The sequence below is a fragment of the Vombatus ursinus genome, unplaced genomic scaffold (genome assembly GCF_900497805.2).
Source record: "Vombatus ursinus unplaced genomic scaffold, bare-nosed wombat genome assembly UNPS02014173.1, whole genome shotgun sequence".
Taxonomy (NCBI): domain Eukaryota; kingdom Metazoa; phylum Chordata; class Mammalia; order Diprotodontia; family Vombatidae; genus Vombatus; species Vombatus ursinus.
In genome coordinates, this window is record NW_020953951.1 from 2,386,403 (window position 1) to 2,404,985 (window position 18,583).

The 18,583-nt window shown below is 43.8% G+C and overlaps 1 protein-coding gene across 1 annotated transcript in view; it reads left to right on the plus strand.

Annotated features, from left to right (window-relative positions):
- ARHGAP39 (Rho GTPase activating protein 39) overlaps positions 1-18,583 on the plus strand; it is a 362,112-nt gene that overhangs the window by 341,453 nt on the left and 2,076 nt on the right. Inside the window, exons 10-12 of the mRNA XM_027859887.1 lie at positions 9,897-10,096; positions 12,737-12,828; positions 18,501-18,581. Coding sequence (XP_027715688.1) covers positions 9,897-10,096; positions 12,737-12,828; positions 18,501-18,581 — 373 coding nt within the window. The remainder of the gene's footprint in view (positions 1-9,896; positions 10,097-12,736; positions 12,829-18,500; positions 18,582-18,583) is intronic.

The following is an 18,583-nucleotide window of genomic DNA, read 5'->3' on the forward strand; positions in this document are numbered from 1 at the left end:
GGGGCAGCCCATTCCATTCTTGTACAACCCAAATTGTTCGGAAGTTTTTTCTTGCTCCTCCATCCTCAGAAACCCTCCCCACTAGCTATTGTCCTCTATCACTCCCCCCCCCAATGAAGCTGAACTCCTTGAGAAAGCCTTCTGTAATTAATGCTTCAGCTTCCTCTCCTCTCACTCTCCTTTTAACTCTTTACAGCCTGACTTCTGGCCTCATCACTCCTCTAAAACTGCTGTCTCCAAAGTGACCTCTTAATTTGCCCAATCTAATGACCTTTTTTCCAGTCCTCATCCTTTTTGATGTCTCTGCAGCCTTTGACACTGTTGATCACCCTCTTCTTTTTGATACTCAATTCTCCCCAGGTTTCTGTGACACTAGGCTGTTCTCTTTCACCTCCTACCTGTCTGACCACTCTTTCTTCTGCTTCCTTTGCTGAATCTTCAGTCCATCCATCCCTCAAGGAGTTGTCCTGGACCCACTTTTCTTCTCTTTGAATGCTATTTCACTTGTTTATCTCATCAGCTCCCGTGATTTCAGTTATCACCTGTGTGCTGATGATTGTCAAATCTGCTAACCTCTCCCCTAATATCCAGACTCACACTTCCAGCTGCCTGTTAGACATCTGAAACTGGATGTTCCATAAACATCTTAAATGCAACATGTCCAAAACTGAACTCAATAGCTTTTCCTCTCCCCCTTCAAACTTCCCTGTTATTGTTGAGAGTACCACTATCCTCCCAGTCACCCAGGTTCACAACCCAGGTGTTATCCTCAACTCCTTATCCTCTCTCACCCTACATCCAATCTGTTACCAAGTCCTATCAATTTTACCTTCATAACCTCTCTTGTCTATGCCCATTTCTCGCCTCTGACAACGCCACCGCTCTGGCACAGGATCATTTCTCGCCTAGACTATTAAAATAGCTTGATAGTTAGTCTCCTGGCCACAAGCCTCTCCTCACTACAATCCACACAGCTGTCAAATTAATCTTCTTGAAGTACAGGCATGACCAAGTCAAACCCCTAAACTCCATTCTATACATTCCAGTGGCACCCTATCACCCCCAGGATCAAATGTAAAATCCTGTTTGGCATTCAGAGCCCTCTACAACTTGGCTTCCTCTTACCTTTCCAGCTTTGACTCCCTGACATACTCTGTGATCCAATGACATTTGCTTCCATGCTGCTCCTTGCACAAGACACTGCAGTCTCTTCTGACTTTGCTGTTTTTCACTAGCAGTCTTCCATACCTGGAGCTCTCTCCCTCCTCATCCCCACCTCCCAGTTTCCCTGGCTTCCTTCTAGTCTCAAGTTAAGTCTGCAAGCTAAAGTTCCGTCTTCTAAAAGCTTTTCCTGATCCCTCTTAATGCTGGTGCCTTCCCTCTATTAATTATTTCCAGTTTATCCTGTATATTTTTTGTGTATGTATAGTTGTTTAATTATGGATTCACCCATTAGACTGTGAGCTCTTTGAGAGCAGGGACTTTCTTTTGTATTTCTATGTATCCCTAGCACTTAACACAGTGCCTAGCACATAGTTGGCACTTAATAAGTGTTTATTGGGTGACTGACTGCTTAAACCAAAATTTACCTATCTACAACTATCTCCTCTTCCCTCCCCCACTCTGAATTCCTTCACATTAACAGTACATAACCGTATAATTTTAGAGCTGAGAAAAGGATCTCAAAGATCTTAAGTAATAAGTAATTAGGAATCTGCTTTACAATATCTTCTACAAAAATAATCTAACCTCTCCCCCACCCTGAACCTAGTGAAATTTCCCTTCTAACAAAGATTTCAAAAGAAAAAGGGAAAACAGTTCGGCAAAAACTAATCAGTGTATTCACTGAGTCTGACAGCATGTATACCATTCCACATCCATAGTCTCCCACCTCTTGGATGAAAGCACAGAGATAATTTTCCCAGCTCTTTTACCTCTACAGCTAAGCCTGATAGTTATAACTATACTATGTTCAATTTCTTTGTATTGTTCTTTTCCATTTGGACTGCTGTCATTATGTTTATTATTTTTCTGGTTCTGCTTAATTAATTCTATTTCATTTTGTGTCTTCCCATATTCCTCTGAATCTTTCATGTTTATCTTTTCCTATGGTACAATCATGTCCCATTCTATCCATGTGCCACAACTTGTTTAGACATTCCCTAATTAGTGTGCATCCATTTATCTTTCAGTTCTCAGCTACATTAAAGAGTGTTGCTGTGAACACAGCCCCACATTTTCATGGTCAGTGGAGCCATGAGACTCTATACAGACAATTGTCACTTTATATAAATTCATAGTGGGCTTATTTGACTCAGAATTCTGAAAAATACACATTCTAAAAAAAATAGCTATGTTAACTTTACTGTGCATTCTCTTGCTCACTCTCTCTGCTCCTGCCCCTTGGCTCTGCACTCTGTGGCCTCCTAGCCTCCCACCAAAAAAATAAATAAATAAAACCCCCCAAGTGAAAGCACAACTGACTTGAAGAGACCACTATTGCCACTAGATCTTGGGCTTAACTTGAGACCTCCTGCACTGAGAGAGGAGATCTTTGCCCTGCTCCTCCCACCTGCCTGTGTGTCTGGTCCCTGCATGTCTGTTTTCTGTCCATCTGCAAACCGGTGCCTAGTGTCTATCCCTGGCCCCTGAGGGTCACCCATCCTCTCTTGTTTGTATCTGTGTCCAGCCCTTACGTGTGTGCCCCTTACATGTTTTTCCTCTCAGTTCTGGCCAGGCCCCCACATGTCTAGCACCAGCCCCTATGTGTTCCTTCTCCTGGTTTCTTTTCTCTATCTCCAGCCCTCATGTGTCCTTGAACTATGTGCCATCCCCCTCTCCACAGCCACCTTCCTGCCTCCCTTCCCTCTCTTCCCCATATCCATGGACAAATTCACATTACAAAAAAATTGCTTTACATAGAGGTCTGTGGAAATGTCCATTTATGTTAAGTGAGAACTATCTGTACATGTACCCCCAATTCATGATTTGCCATTTGATAAGTTTGTCCTCTCCCTGTTCTTCCCATTCTGGCCTTATCAATGGTCCCTGCCACCATTTGGATGCCTCCTGTAGTGAATACCTGGGAAGGAGGAATGTTGTGTGAGAGTATCTTCAGCACACCTCCAGGGAAAGCCTCCGTCTGCCTGCGTGCACATGCTCCATAGCAGGCTAACCCAGGACCAGTGAGGACAATAACACAGCATCACAGAATCTCAAAAGGAGCTCAGAAGCCATCCGGTCCAGCTCATACCTAAACAAGAATATCTTCACGCTATTTCTGACAAGTGGCCATCTAGCCTCTGGTTGAGACCTCCAGGGAGGGGTAGCCCTACTGCCTCTGGAGCTAGTCCATTCCACTTTTAAAATATCTCTGATAGTTAAGAAGGCTTTACACCAAGCCTAAGAGTGAGTGAGTGTGTGTGTGTGTGTGTGTGTGTGTGTGTGTGTGTGTGTGTCTGCCTGCCTGCGACTTCCACCTATTACTCCCAATTCTGTCCCCTGATGTTAGGCAGAACAAATACAGTCTCTCTTCTCCAAGTGAAACATCCCTGGTTCTTTCAACTGATCCTCATATTGCAGGTTATCCTTCGGTAGAGAGCTTCCCCCAGCTTACCAATGTGCTTTCTAAAACGTGGCACCTAGAACCGAACATGATACTCCAGATGTGGTCTGATTTATAGTAATCCATCCTAGAATTTGGTCAAGAAGCAAAATCAAAATCACTGATTTACAGTTTCCAAACCCTGTTCTCTTCCCTTTTTGTAAAATCTGGACTTTTGCCTTTCTCAAGTCTTGTGGTACCTTCTAATTCTCCATGATTTTTCAAAGAATACTAACAGTGGCTCACTCAACAATCAGCCATTTCTTTTAGTCTTTTTGAATGTAGTTCACGTGGACTAGGTGATTTAAACTCATCTGAATAATGATAAATCAGCTAAATGATCTCTTACCATCTGCCTTCTTATCTTGAGTATCATCTCCTTAGCAGCAATTTTTGTTTTGTCCTTTCTATTCCAAAGATCATTTATCTTGGCAGAGAGAACAGGAGCAAAATAAGTGTTGGTGATAATCCACCTGTCCTCCTTTAGCCCAGTCCTGTCCCTTCTTTAATCCTTGTTATCCATACTTTGTATATTTGTATGTAGACATCTTCAGCCATAGGGTTTTATTACTTTCTCTTTTCCTAGATTTTTTTCTCCTGATAGCTCCAGTGTTATTGTTCCTACGTTGTAGCTACCCTCTATAGTATGTAGCAACACTTGGTGAAGACCAGTGATCTTGACTTTGTTTCCTGGCCAAATTCTAGAATTAATAAGCAGTTTTGTCTTTGTCCCTTCCTTTTCAGTTTAAAGCCTATGCATACATATGTATGTATGTATGTATGTATGTATGCAAATGTGTGTGTGTAGATATATATATATGTATATGTATATAAAGAGAGAGAGAGAAGAGATTTATACAACTCAAGGCAAATACATTCTTAGTAGGTCTTTTTAGATATATTCCATATCCTGGCCAGGAGATTGTATTTCCTATATTTTAAGTCATAAGCCAGAAATCCTCATTCTATTCTTAGATAACCATCTTCTTAAGCATCTTGTCATTTCCCAAATCTGCCTTTTCCTTCTGAATTCCTTGTCTCTACATGAATCAGTAGGAAGAGATAATAGGTCATGATAACCAGGTATACAAATCTCAATTCTTCTTGCCTTAGCAGATGCTTTTCATGAAATGTGAATGGAAAGAAAAATCATTCCCTGTGGGCTAACCCTAATGGAGCTACCCTCATTTCTCTAGACAAAGGCTCAAATTCTAGGGCCCAGTCCATTTGCAGGCCCATACTCATACCCTTTCCATCTTGGGTAGGATCTGCCAAAACTTATGCAGTGTTTTATTGTCACAGCGAACTTTGGTCACCTTTATACATCATTTGGTGTAGGATCAGTGGCATAGGGTAAAAAACTGGATTTGGATGCCCAACCCTAGTTTCAGATTTCAGATTTCATGTGATCTTTCATACTGGGACAAGTCGCCTAACCTCTCTGGGCTATAGCTTCTTCACCTGTAAAATGAGAGGGTGTTATACTATATAATATCTAAGAACTTTTCTAGTTTGTTTTTGTTTTTTTATTTTTATTTGTTTTTTGGCTAGACAGTGGGGTTAAGTGACTTGCCCAGGGTCACACAGCTAGTAAGTGTTATGTATCTGAGGCTGGATTTGAACTCAGGTCCTCCTGAATCCAGGGCCGGTGCTCTATCCACTGCGCCACCTAGCTGCCCCCTTACTAATTCTTAAAACCATATTATCCATTCACATTCTTGCTTAATTACTGGCTAGCTAAACAAACTCCACCCAAAGATGTAAGGGGGAAAATCATTACCTTTTGTGCCCAATCACTCAGCAAAAGAATAATTCAGACCAATGCCCAGTTCAGCCCAAAAGGTCATAAAAGATTTCTTTTTTCCCGTCTCCTATCATCCCTCTTTCACTTTTTAGAGTATAGAAAGTGGGGGAAGACATAGACAAAAATTTTCTTCCTCACATTGCCTAGCCATGGCCCCAAGTTTGAATCCTTACTCTGACCTTAGGCAAATCACTCAGTTTCTCTTAGCCTCAGTTTCTTCATATGTAATGAGGTGGTTCAACTGAAATATCTCAGGCAACTGGGTGGCACCATGGATAAAGCATTAGCGTCAGGAAGACTTGAATTCACCTCTGCCCTCAGACTCTAGCAGCATGACCCTGACGCAAGTCTCCAACTTTAAAATGGGGATAATTAACAGCACCTACTTCACAGGGTTGTTGGAGGATCAAACGAGATAATATTTGTAAAACACTTAGCACAGTACTTAATATATAGTAGACATTTAATAAATGCTTATTCCCTTCTTCCTTCCTTTCTAGTTCTGAATCCTATGATTCTTTAACATTAGAATATAATCTCCTTGAAGGCAAGGACTATCTTTCTTTTTGCTTGTATTTGTGTCCCCAGCACTTAGCAAAGTGCCTGGCACATAGCAAATATTTCATAAATGTTCATTTCCTTTGTTTCTTTCTTTGTCCCAGATCATACAGCTAGTAAGTATGAGAGCCAAGACTCAAGCCTAAATATTCTGAATCTAAGACTAGTGTTCTTTTTTTTTTATAATTAATTAATTTATTTTTAGTTTTCAACATTCACTTCCATAAGATTTTGAGTTTTACATTTTCTCCCCCTCCCTAAGACAGCATGAAATCTGATATAGGTTCTACTTACACATTCATATTAAGCATATTTTCACATTAGTCATGATGTAAAGAAGAATCAGAACTAATGGGAAGAACCACGAGAAAGAAAAAACAAAACAACAAAAGAAAAGGAGAGCAAGCAGTATGCTTCCATCTCCATTCAGACTCCATAGTTCTTTCTCTGGATGTTTTTTTTCCATCGTGAGTGTTTTGGAGTTGCAGGACTAGTGTTCTTTCCAGCACATTAGACCACATTGCCCAGCCAGGAAGGATTCGTAGTTGGTACCTGGTCTCCCTGGCCTGAGTTCTCAGTCATGTCTCTAATTCTCTGGGACAAATGATTGCTGCCACTATCACTGGTGGCTAATTTCTCCCCCTCCACATGAGGGACACACTTGAAATCAGGTGTAATACCCATTTCATGAGCAGGATGTTGTGTTTCAGGTGGGTCCTGGCTCTTAGATCTTGGAAAGAGTGCTAGTCTTTGAACACCTTGGTTTAGCTCTTTTGGGCTTCATCACCCACGAGGGGTATCACTTTGAGCATATCACTTCTCCTTCTGGGCTTCAGTTTCAGTCAACCAACAAGTCTTTATTAAACTTTTTCTGTGTGCCAGGCGCTGTGCTAAGCACCGGGGATACAAAAGCAAAATGGTTTCGGTGCTGAAGGTGCTCACCTTCTAAAGGGGGAGACAGCATGAATACAGACAGGTACATAAACAATGCATTCAGAGAAGATGGAGAAAAGCCTGAGAGGGAAAGGCCTCGTGCAGAAGCTGGCTCTTGAGATAATCTTCAAAGAAAACCAGGGATTCAGAGCTGCAGAAACGAGGTGGTGGTCAAGCATTCCAGGCATGGGGGGATAGCCAATGCAAAGGCCATAGGAGGTGCAAAATCACGTATTCAGAACAGCCAGTAGCCCAGCATGGCTTCACTCTAGAACACCCAGAGAAGGGAGGGAAGGTGTAAGAAGACTGGAAAGTTAGGAAGGGACCAGAATGGCAAGACTTTTAAATGACAGACAAAGGAGTTTGTGTTTGATCCTAGAAGTAATAGGAAACCACTGAAGTTTATTGGGAGGAGAAACGAGAGGATTACATAGTCAAATCTGAGCTTTAGGAAGGTTACTTTCACAGCTAAATAGATTGGGAAGAGACCAATTAGAAGGGTATAGTGATAGTCTAGGTAAGATATGTGTGGTAGTGGCAATGTGAGTGGAGTGGAGGATTGTATGCAAGAGATGTGGAGATGGGGCAGCTCGGTGGTGCAGTGGATAGAGCACCAGCCCTGGAGTTAGGAGGACCTGAGTTCAAATCCGGCCTCAGACACTTGACACTAGCCGTATGACCCTAGGCAAGTCACTTAACCCCAATTGCCTCACACACAAAAAAAAGAGAGAGAGATGTGGAGATAGACGTTCACAAGATTTGGCAATTGATAGGATGTGTGGAATGAGTTAGAGGGAGGGGGCCTGGGGGATGGGGAGGTAATGGGTGTGTGGGGGATGGGGGAGTTCTGTTTTTGACACTGTCCTCTCTCCTTGAATCCCTTACCCTCTTAATTACCACTCTAACCTACCTGCTCATCCTTAACTCTAGATCACCCTCACAATCAGCCTTCTCTATTCCTACTCTTCCTACCCCTATGCTGCTGACTGGCACCTACTACAGATTCATGTTATGTGATCTCATCTGGACCTTCCTTGCTACACAAGCAACCTTTTATTCCTTCCTGATTGACTCTGGAGCATACTCCCTTCCAGACCTTCTCCTTTCTCCTCAGGCTCCCAGGATTCTACTTTGCTCACTAGTAGATGACTTCATATCCTACTTTATTGAGAAATTCAAAGACATCTGTCAAGCAATTCTCCTTCTTTCTTATTCATCTCAAAACCTTTCTGTATCATCCTCTATTCTCCCATCCTTTGCTCTAGTATCTGAGGAAGAGATGACATGTCTTATCAAAGCCTACCCTTCTACTTGTACTCCTGATCCCTTCCCCACTCTTTATCTTCCTCATTCCATTAATCATTTTCTCTCTCATCTTTAATTTTTCTCCAGCTCTTTTTCTGTTTTCTACAAACATACCCAGGTTTCTTAAAGCCCAAGAAAACCTTTACCTGACCTTGCTATCCCTACTCAAGTTACAAACGTATATGTGTGTGTATAAAAATATGTGTGTATATAAATATATAGCATGTAAGTGTACATGTATATGTATATTTGTGTATTGTGTATATGTGTGGGGGAAGGGGGTGTAATCTTAAACCTTTCAAAGCCAAGCACTTAAGAAAGAACTGTCAGTACTTGTTAGCTCTAAACTCAGTATCCATGCACTTAACCCCTTTGCATTCTGGCTTCCAACCTATTGAAATTGTTATCTCAGACATTATCAGCAATCTTCTGACAGCTAAATCTGATGGCTTCTTGTTTGTCCTCATCCTCATTAACCTGTATTCATTCACCTTTGGACACTGGCACCCACATCTTCCTGCTCAACATTCTGTTCTTCTTAAATTCTGTGACACTGCTCTCTCCTGGTTGTTCCTCTGCTTGTCTAACAAATTCCTTCTCAGGGTCCATTGCTGGATTATCAGCCATCCCCTGGCTATTCAGCAAGAGCATTCCACAAGGCTGTACCCTCTGTCCCGTTCCCCTCTTGTCTCTTTTCTATGAACTATATCCCTTGGTGATCTCATCAACTCCTGATTATTCAATTATTATACAGAGAGATGACTCAAATACATTTATCCCGTGATAATCTCCCTCCTTTCATCTGAAAAAAAGGTATTAGGAGTTTTAGTAGACTTGTGAAAAGTCAACTCTGTTGAGCCAGAAAAACTTATACAACCTCAGACTACATTAGGTGAGGCATAGTGTCCAGAGCATGGAGAGCAACAGTCCTTTCTGATTAGACCACAACCCCCAACTATTCTTTTCAGTTGTGGGCACCATACTGTGACCAAGATGGTAAGTTCCTCAAAACCATAGCAAATTAGAACTTGGGATGTTAAGCCTGAAAAAAAGAGGAACAGCACACACAATAACAGTCTTTGGATATTGGAAGGGCTGTCATGTAAAAGAGGGATTGGGCTTGTTCCACTACCTCGAGGACCAAATTAGTAGCGTTGGGTAACAATTAGAGCCACCCAGAAGTGGCATGGAATGCTGCTGGAGTCAGTGGGTTCACTTTCACTAGAGATCTTCACACAGAGGTTAGATGACTACTTGACTGTGTTATAGAGGTGATTCTTATTAAAATAGTAATTGGACTGTATCATCTCTAAGTTCCCCTCTGTGACTCTGAGGTTATGTGTATATGCATATGTTTAAGACCAAAAGGGTGTTTTTTTTGCCTCCTGTGAGCTTGAATTCCTACTTGTTCCAACACACACATATACACACACATGCATGCATTCATGCTTGTACACACCAGGCTTTTTTTTTTTTTTCTCTAACCCTGTGATATGGGAAGACTTCATCCCACCCTTATGGTCCTTGGACCCTGTGTCTTCTCCAAATTTCCTTGGGCACCATGATCATAATGGTTTCCCATTCCTTTTGTTGTATCTCCCTCCCAGACCCCCATATTGCTTTCTCCAAGTTCCCTGGCACCAAGTTGTAAAATCCTATTCACTGTGTCTCTCAACACATACACCTTCCTAGGGCCTGAAGAAGCCTAACATGGAGGAAATCCGACATGCAAAGAATGCTGTGTTCAGTCCATCCATGTTTGGCAGTGCGCTTCAAGATATCCTGGCCATGCAGAAGGAGCGCTACCCTGACCGGCAGCTACCCTGGGTGCAGACGCGACTTTCCGAGGAGGTGCTGGCACTCAACGGGGACCAGACCGAGGGCATATTCAGGTATCCTGGGACAGGGATCGGGGAGGCAGGGCCCCAGACCCAGTCCTGTGATGAGTGTCCTACTCTCCATAGGATCATAGGATTTGGAGCCAGTTTCAATACATTTGAAAAAGTGCTGGATTTAAAGTCAGAGGACCTGGGTCCAAATTTCAGCTCTACCACTGTGGCAAGTGAAAGGTGAAGTGACTGAGGAAACAAGGTTCATGCTACTACCTAGGTTGCCTTGGTCAGATCACTGAACTTTTCTTGGGCCATAGTTTCTTCATTTGTAAGTTGGGAGGGGTAGATTAGATGGTCTCTGAATGAATAAATGAATGAAAAAGCATTAAGTGCTTACTATATGCATATCATTGTGCCAGTCACTGAGGATACAAATAGAAAAGCAAGACAGTTCCTGCCCTTATGGAGCTCACATTCTAATAGGTGGAGACAACTGCAAGTCATATGGAAAGGCTCTGTGGTCCTTAGGGTGGATTGCCAAAACAGGTGGTAATGTATCTTCTTGAATGACGTTTCCATTGACCAAACTATATCTGTTTCTGTTGTTGAGCCATATGACAGTGCTAAGGATTTTGGTGGTAAAACCTTTCCTTTCTGGGTCTTTAAGAGCTGTGACTGCTGACCAGGTAGAAGAGACTTCCTTCAGAATAAGTTGCTAGGTCAGATCTCCATAATTACTGCTCCCTTGGATAATGGCCTTGCAGAAACAGAAACAGTGGCCTGGGGGACACTGACATTCCTAGGACTTTGGGACTTAACCTTCATGACATCCCAAGTTGGTCGTCAGTTGTATAGAATTCTCTCTCTCAGGATCCAAGCAAGCTTGCCTGCCCCCTTGGTGGCAGTTGGTTAGCAGCTGGTTTCAGTGATAGCTAGTCTCTTCTCCAACAAGATCATCTCTTGGACAGTAAGTATGGTGACCAAGCTGGAAGCAGAGCCAGTCATGTGGGGGTCCTTTCCCACTCTGTCTATGATCCTGTATCTGTGACTGAGTCCTCACAGGTTCAGAGAGGAACGGTGGCCTGGATAGTTCTGCAGTTCTCATCCAGGGTCTGGCTCTGGAAGCCCCAGAAAGAACCCAGTAGTTTCTCTGACCTCCAGAGAACGAGGCACTGCTGCAGGTCTTATCCTTGGATCCTGGAGGCCAGGATTGGTTCCAGGGGAGGCAGGCCTTCTGAGGAGCCTTGCATGGGGCCTGCATCATCAGCAATGAGCTCCTGTATCCTGCACTGACTTCTTTTCCACCACCCCCTCTCTGTCTAACCCCCGCCATTACCCGCTGTGAAGCCTTTACCTTACCCTTTATTCCCCACTCACTCAGACATCAGACGAGAGTCTCGATGGGGTCTCAGAAGCAGTAGAAGGTAAAGAGTTTTGCTCTGAGAGCCAGACAGCTTGCAGCGGAGGCCCAGTCTTGGAGCATAGCCGGGTCACTGCCCTGTCTTCTGTCCCCTGCTTGTCACCTCTAGGGTCAGAAAGACCAGAGTTCAGATCCAGCCTCAGTCATATGCTAGCTGTGTAACCTGACCAGTTGCACCAGCCTTGCTGTTCCTTGCACAGACACTCCCCATTCCATGCCTTTTCTCTGGCTGCCCTGCCTGCTCTGTGCGTAGTTGTTTACGTGTTGTCTCCCCCATTAGAATGTGAGCTCCTTGAGGACGGGGACTGTGTTTTGCCTTTCATTCTATCCTGAGCGTTTAGCACAGTGCCTGGCATGTAGTAAACTCTTAAAAGCTTGATGATGATGATTTCTACAGTTCCTTCTGTCTCTAAATCCTGTGCTTTTATGATTTCTCAAAAGAATTTCTAGCCCCAGAGCCTTAGAAATCATGTAGAGGAACGAGGCCTAGACTTGGAGTCAGGGGAGCCAGGCCAGAGTCACAGCTCTCCTGCATTATCGCTCCATGACCTTAGGGGAGTCAGCACTGTTGAACCTCTGCGCCCTCGCCTGTCTGCCTGCCTCTCTCTGATTCTTCTCAGGCGTGTAGGGGGAAGAGTGCTTAGCCCATTATGAACTGCCGTGGAAATGGGAGCTACGGAGTCACCAGGTCTAGGCCCCAGAGGCCTTCCAGTCCAACTTGGTCATTTGAGAGATGAATAAAGAGGGGGAGGAATTCAGTATGTGTGTCATGCACCCATCTGTGTGTGTCCTACGACAGAGGATGGAGGACGCAGATTAAGAACACCCAGCACTTGGGTGAGGACAGTGAGAGGGAGTGAGTCCTTTGGGGTTAACGGTGAACTGCCCTCGACTCCCAATTTGACAGTCTCCACCACAGAAGTATCAAAGACTGAAAGACTGTATGGAAATAGAGGCAGCCTGGGTTCTAGATTGCACAGTGTTTAGAGTGCTGGGCTTGGAGTCAGGAAGACCTGAGTTCAAATCCAGCCTTGATCATATACTAGCTGTGTGATCCTGGGCAAGTCACTTAACCTCTGTTTACCTCAGTTTCATCAGCTGCAAAATGGGGGTAATAACAGCACCTATCTCCTGTTTTATAAAGCACTTAGTAGAGTGCCTGGCACATAGTAGGTGCCACATAAATGCTTATTCCTTCCCTTTCTTGGACAGCTCGTGGGTGTTAGGAAATGTCCTTAGGGAAATTCATCCGGAGTTCTCTCTCTCTCCCTCTCTCTCAGGGTCCCTGGGGACATTGATGAGGTGAATGCTCTGAAGCTGCAGGTGGATCAGTGGAAGATCCCCACAGGGCTGGAGGACCCCCATGTCCCCGGTAAGAAGCGGGGTGCAGACTGGTGTTAGGCAGGCAGAGAGGAGCACTGCGATTTTATATATACACACACACCCTCACACCCCCTCCATGGTGCTCAAGGTCTAGCACTGAGGAAGGCTGTAGAGGAGGCCCAGGCACCTCCAGCCTTGCCAGGGGCCAAACCTTCCAGCTCTGTGTCCTCTTGTCCTGCGGAGTCACGTCCCCGAGGGCAGGCGTCCACCACCGACTGTCCTCTGCCTCACTCACCCCTGAGGGAGGACGGTCACATGCTGTGACGGCCATCCTGGGGGGCCCGGATGGACTGACTGAGATCAGCAGCCTGCCACGTCACACACACACCCCGGTAGAGTCATCCACAAGTAGGGACACAGGCGCTTTCTCTTTCAAAATTACATGTTCAGTCCCATGCATATGTAATCACGCACGATAGTTATTGGACATACCTCCCATCTAAAGGCCTGCTGTTGCAGAGAAGTTCTGTGTTCAGCATTGAAGGAAATACAAAGTTTAAATGAAACATAGTTCTGGCCTCAGGGAGCTTACAGTCTAGAAGAAGGATATGATAGAAATGAAGGAAGACTTCATAGAGGAATTAGTATTTAGATGGAGTTTTAAAGGATGCATAGGACTTCGTCAGGCAGAGAAGGAAATGAGAACAATCCAGGCAAAGAAAATAATGAGCAGAGGCCATGAGTCAAGAAAATAGAGGGAGTGCCTAGCAGAAAGTTGTCCAGTTTGGCCAGAACAGTCTGTACATGGAGGGGAATGATGTGAGATAAAGCTGGAAATGTTAGTTGGAGCCACATTGTAGGGGACATTGAATGCCAGGCAAAGGAGTTTGAACTCTCTTTGCTCAGTAATAGTTATTGAAATTTTTTGGACAAAGTAGTGGCATGTCCAGATTTGTACACAAGGAGGGTTGTTTGGGCAGAAGATATACAAGAGAAGTGTGGTAGATGAAAGATGAAATGACTGAAGAAACAAAAGTTCAGTCTTCTGAGCATACTGAGTTATTAAGCAATGCATGGAAATTGCCCGACAAACTGGAACCAGACCTCTTCAGCTTAGGTCTGGGCCCCGAATCCAGGGGGAAACAGACTTTTATTCATTAAAAACAATTAAATAAGGCCAATTAATTAAAAGGAAACAGGTAATCTGTTTTCTAGGTAATCTGATTTCTAATAGGATGAAAGATTAGGGACTTTCCAAATTAGGTGGAGGAGAGTAAACAGGCAAAATTCCATGAATTCAGAAAAAGAGGTGTCCCACTACCCCCAGATGTCTGTAAATAATCAAAGGAACATGGAAACTGAGTGATTAGGATGGGACCAGTTTTCAGATAAGACATCTGGGTTGCTTGAGATGTCCAGTTGTGAGAGAACTCCTTGCATCCGTTTTTGGATCTGATTACGTTTCTGGTCAGCATGACCTAGGTCCTTAGTTAAAGATCTCTAAGCAGCAGGTAGAAGTGGTCCCAGCTTCCAACCCTGCAGGGCTGGATTCAAGCGGTGCAATAAAGTTTTCTCCCAATTCCTACAATTGAATAAAGTTTCTCATAAGACAGAAGTTGGACTAGACACATGATTGAATAGAAATGGAACTGAGCTAGCTCCAGAATTAAGTCACAAGATGGAATTAGTATGGATCACTCAGTTCTCATAATTAACCACTTGCTGTGCTGATTCCCTCAGTTCCCTCAGAAGGAAGAAAATGGAAAGCAGGGAGACTAATTCTAGTCTGGTCAAGAAGAAAGACTAATTCTAGTCCAGTCGAAAGGTAATAAGCATCCGGATCAGGGTAGTGGTGTTGTTAGTAGCAACAAAAAGAATAAGAGAGATGTTGGAGGTAGGATCAGCAAGACTTAGTAAATGATTAGATCGGGGCTGAGGGTGAGGAAAGAATAAAGTATGACATGAGACGGTACCCTCCATTGCTTCTTTGCATAAATGGGGCAATATGATTGTGGGGCACTGAATATGTCAGACTCTTTTGATGTGTTGGTTGGTTTTACTGAACTGGAGGCAGCTAGGTGACTTAGTGGATAGAAGCCACTGGGCCTGGAGTTAGGAAGACCTGAGTTCAAATCCAGCCTCAGACACTTACTAGCTGTGTGACCCTGGGCAAGTCACTTCACCTGTATTTGCCTTAACCCACTGGAGAAGGAAATGACAAACCACTCTGATATCTTTGCCAAGAAAACCCCATGGACAGTATGGTCCACAGAGTCATGAAGAGTTTGACGTGACTGAACAACAGCAAATTTACTAAACTAGTTTTCCTCTCTTTTATTCTTTGTTATAACAAATGGCTCTGGGGTGGAGAAAAGGGAGGTATAGATAATACAAAACCAAAAAAGATCAACAAAGATTTTTTTTAAGAGTTAAAGCTGATTGGGGCAGCTAGGTGGCACAGTGGATAAGAGCACCGGCCCAGAAGTCAGGAGGACCTGAGTTCAAATCCGGCCTCAGACCAAACACTTGCCACGTACTAGTTGTGTGACCTTGGGCAAGTCACCTAACCCCAATTGCCTTACCAAAAAAAAAAAAAACAGCAACAAAAAAAAAAGAGTTAAAGCTGATTTTGAATTTGTGAATCTGAGTGTGTGGGAGTCTGGTAGTGACCTCAACAGAAATAGGCAGGGTAATTTAAGAGGCTAGATGGTGAGTTCCATTTTGGATATGTTGAAACAGAGATGCCAGTGTCCAGGTGGAGATACTCAGGAAGCGGTTTGTGACATAGGACTGAAGTGTTATAGAGAGACTAAGCCTAGATACATAGTTTTGGGAGTTGTTTGTTTAAAGACAATAATTGAACCCAAGCAAGCTGATACCAAGAGTGTAAAGAGAGATGAAAAGGGGGTCCTAAAGAGCTTTAGAAGACACCCACACTTATGAGACAGAAGATGGTTAATCTTGCAAGGGACACCAAGAAACATCTTTTAGGCAGAAAAAGAATGGAACATTGTCACAGAAACCAGGGAAGGAGAAAGTGTATACTAAGAGAATATGATCAACAGTGTCAGAAGTTGAAGGTGGGGCAAGGGTGCTGATGACAGAGAAAACACCATTATATTTAGAAATTAAGAGATTTCAAGTTATCTTTAAGTGAGTAGTTTCAGTAGAGTAATAGTGTTGGAAGTTGGATTTCAAAAGGATTGATAAGTAAAAGGATATTGAGGGAGTGGAGGGGAGGTTGCAAATGTTGACAGCTATTTCTAGGGTTTTGGCCATGAAGGGCTCTAGATTGATACCTTCATGGAGGAAGGCAGGGTCAAGTGAAAGTTTTTAAAGATGCAAGAAAGCTGGGCATGTTTAGAGGCAAGTGAGGAAGAACCTAATAAGTTTAATTTATTAAGCGTTTCTTAGGCACTTACTTGGTGCTAGGTACAATAGAAATAGAAGGCAAAAATACAGTCCTTGCTCTTAAGGAGTTAATTACATTCTATTGGAGAGATAAAGAGAGCTTAAAGTAAGAGCAAGAAGATGCAGAAATAATCAAATGGGCAAACTCTTAAAGGACATAGAATCAAGAGAAGAGGTAGAGGGCTTGGCCTTGACAAAAATGGCCACCTTTTCCTCAGATAATCGAGCCAAGGAGGAAGAGACCAGTGAAGATGTAAAGAGGCTTTGCTCTATTGAGTAGGGGAGATGAGAGAGCCTGTGAAGGCCTCAGTTCTCTCAATAATGAGAGGGGTTCTCTACTAAGAGGTTGTAGAAGTCGCCGCTGTGAGGAGGGTGATAGTCAACCAGAGAGGAGTAAAAGGATTTCCATGCAGCAATGAGGGCCCAATTGAGATTAGGTAACATAAATTTCTAGGAGATCCGTTTGGCACAGTTGTATCAGTTTCTCCAGTGGCATTTAGCAGTATGGGAGGAGGAATGGAAACACTCAGTGGAGGGGTTAATTTTTTTTATCTTGTTTTGTTTTTTTGTTTTTGTTTTTGGGGGTTTTTTTGGTGAGGCATTCAGGGTTAAGTGACTTGCCCAGGGTCACATAGCTCGTAAGTGTCAAGTGTCTGGTCTGAGGCCGAATTTGAACTCAGGTCCTCCTGACTCCAGGCCCATTGCTCTATCCACTGCCCCACCTCGCTGCCCCTGATTGTGTTTTGTTTTGTTTTGTTTTGTTTTTGAGGGGGTTTAGTTTTGATGTCAAGGCATGATTGGCAGTAGATCAGAAGACTGTGTGGTTGAATTGGTCAACTATAGAGTTAAAAGAGGAAAGCAAAGTTAAAGTAAGAGTGATAGATTGGGAGAATAGAGAGGGATAAAGCACTGATGCTTGCTTTAAGGATGAAGAATAAATTTAGAAGAAGCAAAAGCACAGGACAAATGGAAGGGTGATTTATGACAAATGAGGAATTTCAGAACTCAGGATCATAGAGGCGACAAGGTTGTGATGGTAAGATCTAAAGTTGGACCATTTCTGTGATTGGTTAAAGTCAAATGAGGATCTAGGTTGTGAGAGTTTAGAAGGATGGTGACCTAGAAGATCAGGGTTTAAAAGTGGACATCAGTGTGTATACTGAAATCCTCGAGTTTAAGAGCATTTGGAGTAGAGAATAAGACTGTGTAATAAGACTGTGGCCTAGCTGCAAAGGGAAGAATGGCCTAGGCAGGAATGGAGAACCTGCAGCCTCGAGGCCACATGTGGCCCTCTAGGTCCTCAAGTACAGCCCTTAATAAAAGGATTTGTTCTGTGAAGTTTGGATTCAGTCAGAGGGCCCTACTTGAGGACCTAGAGGGCCACATGTGGCCTAGAAGCCCAAGGTTCCCCACTCCTGGCTTCGAGGCTGAGCAGTGCAAGGAGCAAGCATCTAGACAGGATGATATACATGAATGAAGTGAACCTCAGAGTAGTGGAGGTTGACTGAGTGATGACAGCAGAGAGATGATCTGGACGTAAAGAGTGAGGAGCAAAAAATAGGCCTGCTTCTCCTCATCCAGTGAATCAGGGCAGAATGAGCCATTTCATTTTCTGTGGTGACCTCTGTCCCTTGTTTAGGAAAGGGCATCTTTCTCCAGGCTCTCAGCCTAGTAGGATGGAGACAGGCAGACCCCTTCTGAGAAGACCTGGAAGGTGGAGGGGATGGAGTGCTAGGTTTTAAAAGACACTTTCTGGCTGTGTAACCCTGGCCAAATCGCTTCAACTCTCAGAGCACCAGTCCCCTCATCTGTAAAATGGGGTAATAATGGCACTTCCCTCTCAGGGCTGTTCTGAGTATCAAATGAAATAAAATATGTAAAGCACTTTGAATATCTTAAAATGTTATCTAGCTGTCAGTTATTGTTTCTTTGTCTAGGGCCTAGGGTTTGGCTGTTCTTTCCCTTTCTCCCTTAGCCTCTCAGTCCTGGCTGAACCTGGAGCAGATGCTTATCTAGTAGTTCTTTCCTGATCCACACCTCTGTTCTTTGATGGGATGCCAAGCTAGCCTGGATCTCTGAGCTCCAACCTCTCCCACCTGCCTCAGCCTCAACTTACTACCCCTAAATCTTAAGGAACTAGGTCATTATAGCCATTGACCACCCCCTGCTGAAACCTCCAGCAACCTCTCCATGCAAGTCCTGATGGCGCTCACTCTCTCTCTCTCTCTCTCTCTCTCTCTCTCTCTCTCTCTCTCTCTCTCTCTCTCTCTCTCTCGTTCTCTCTTTTTCTCTGTCTTCTTCTACACACAGCATCACTGCTAAAACTCTGGTATCGAGAGCTGGAGGAGCCCCTTATCCCCCACGAGTTTTATGAGCAGTGCATCACGCACTAT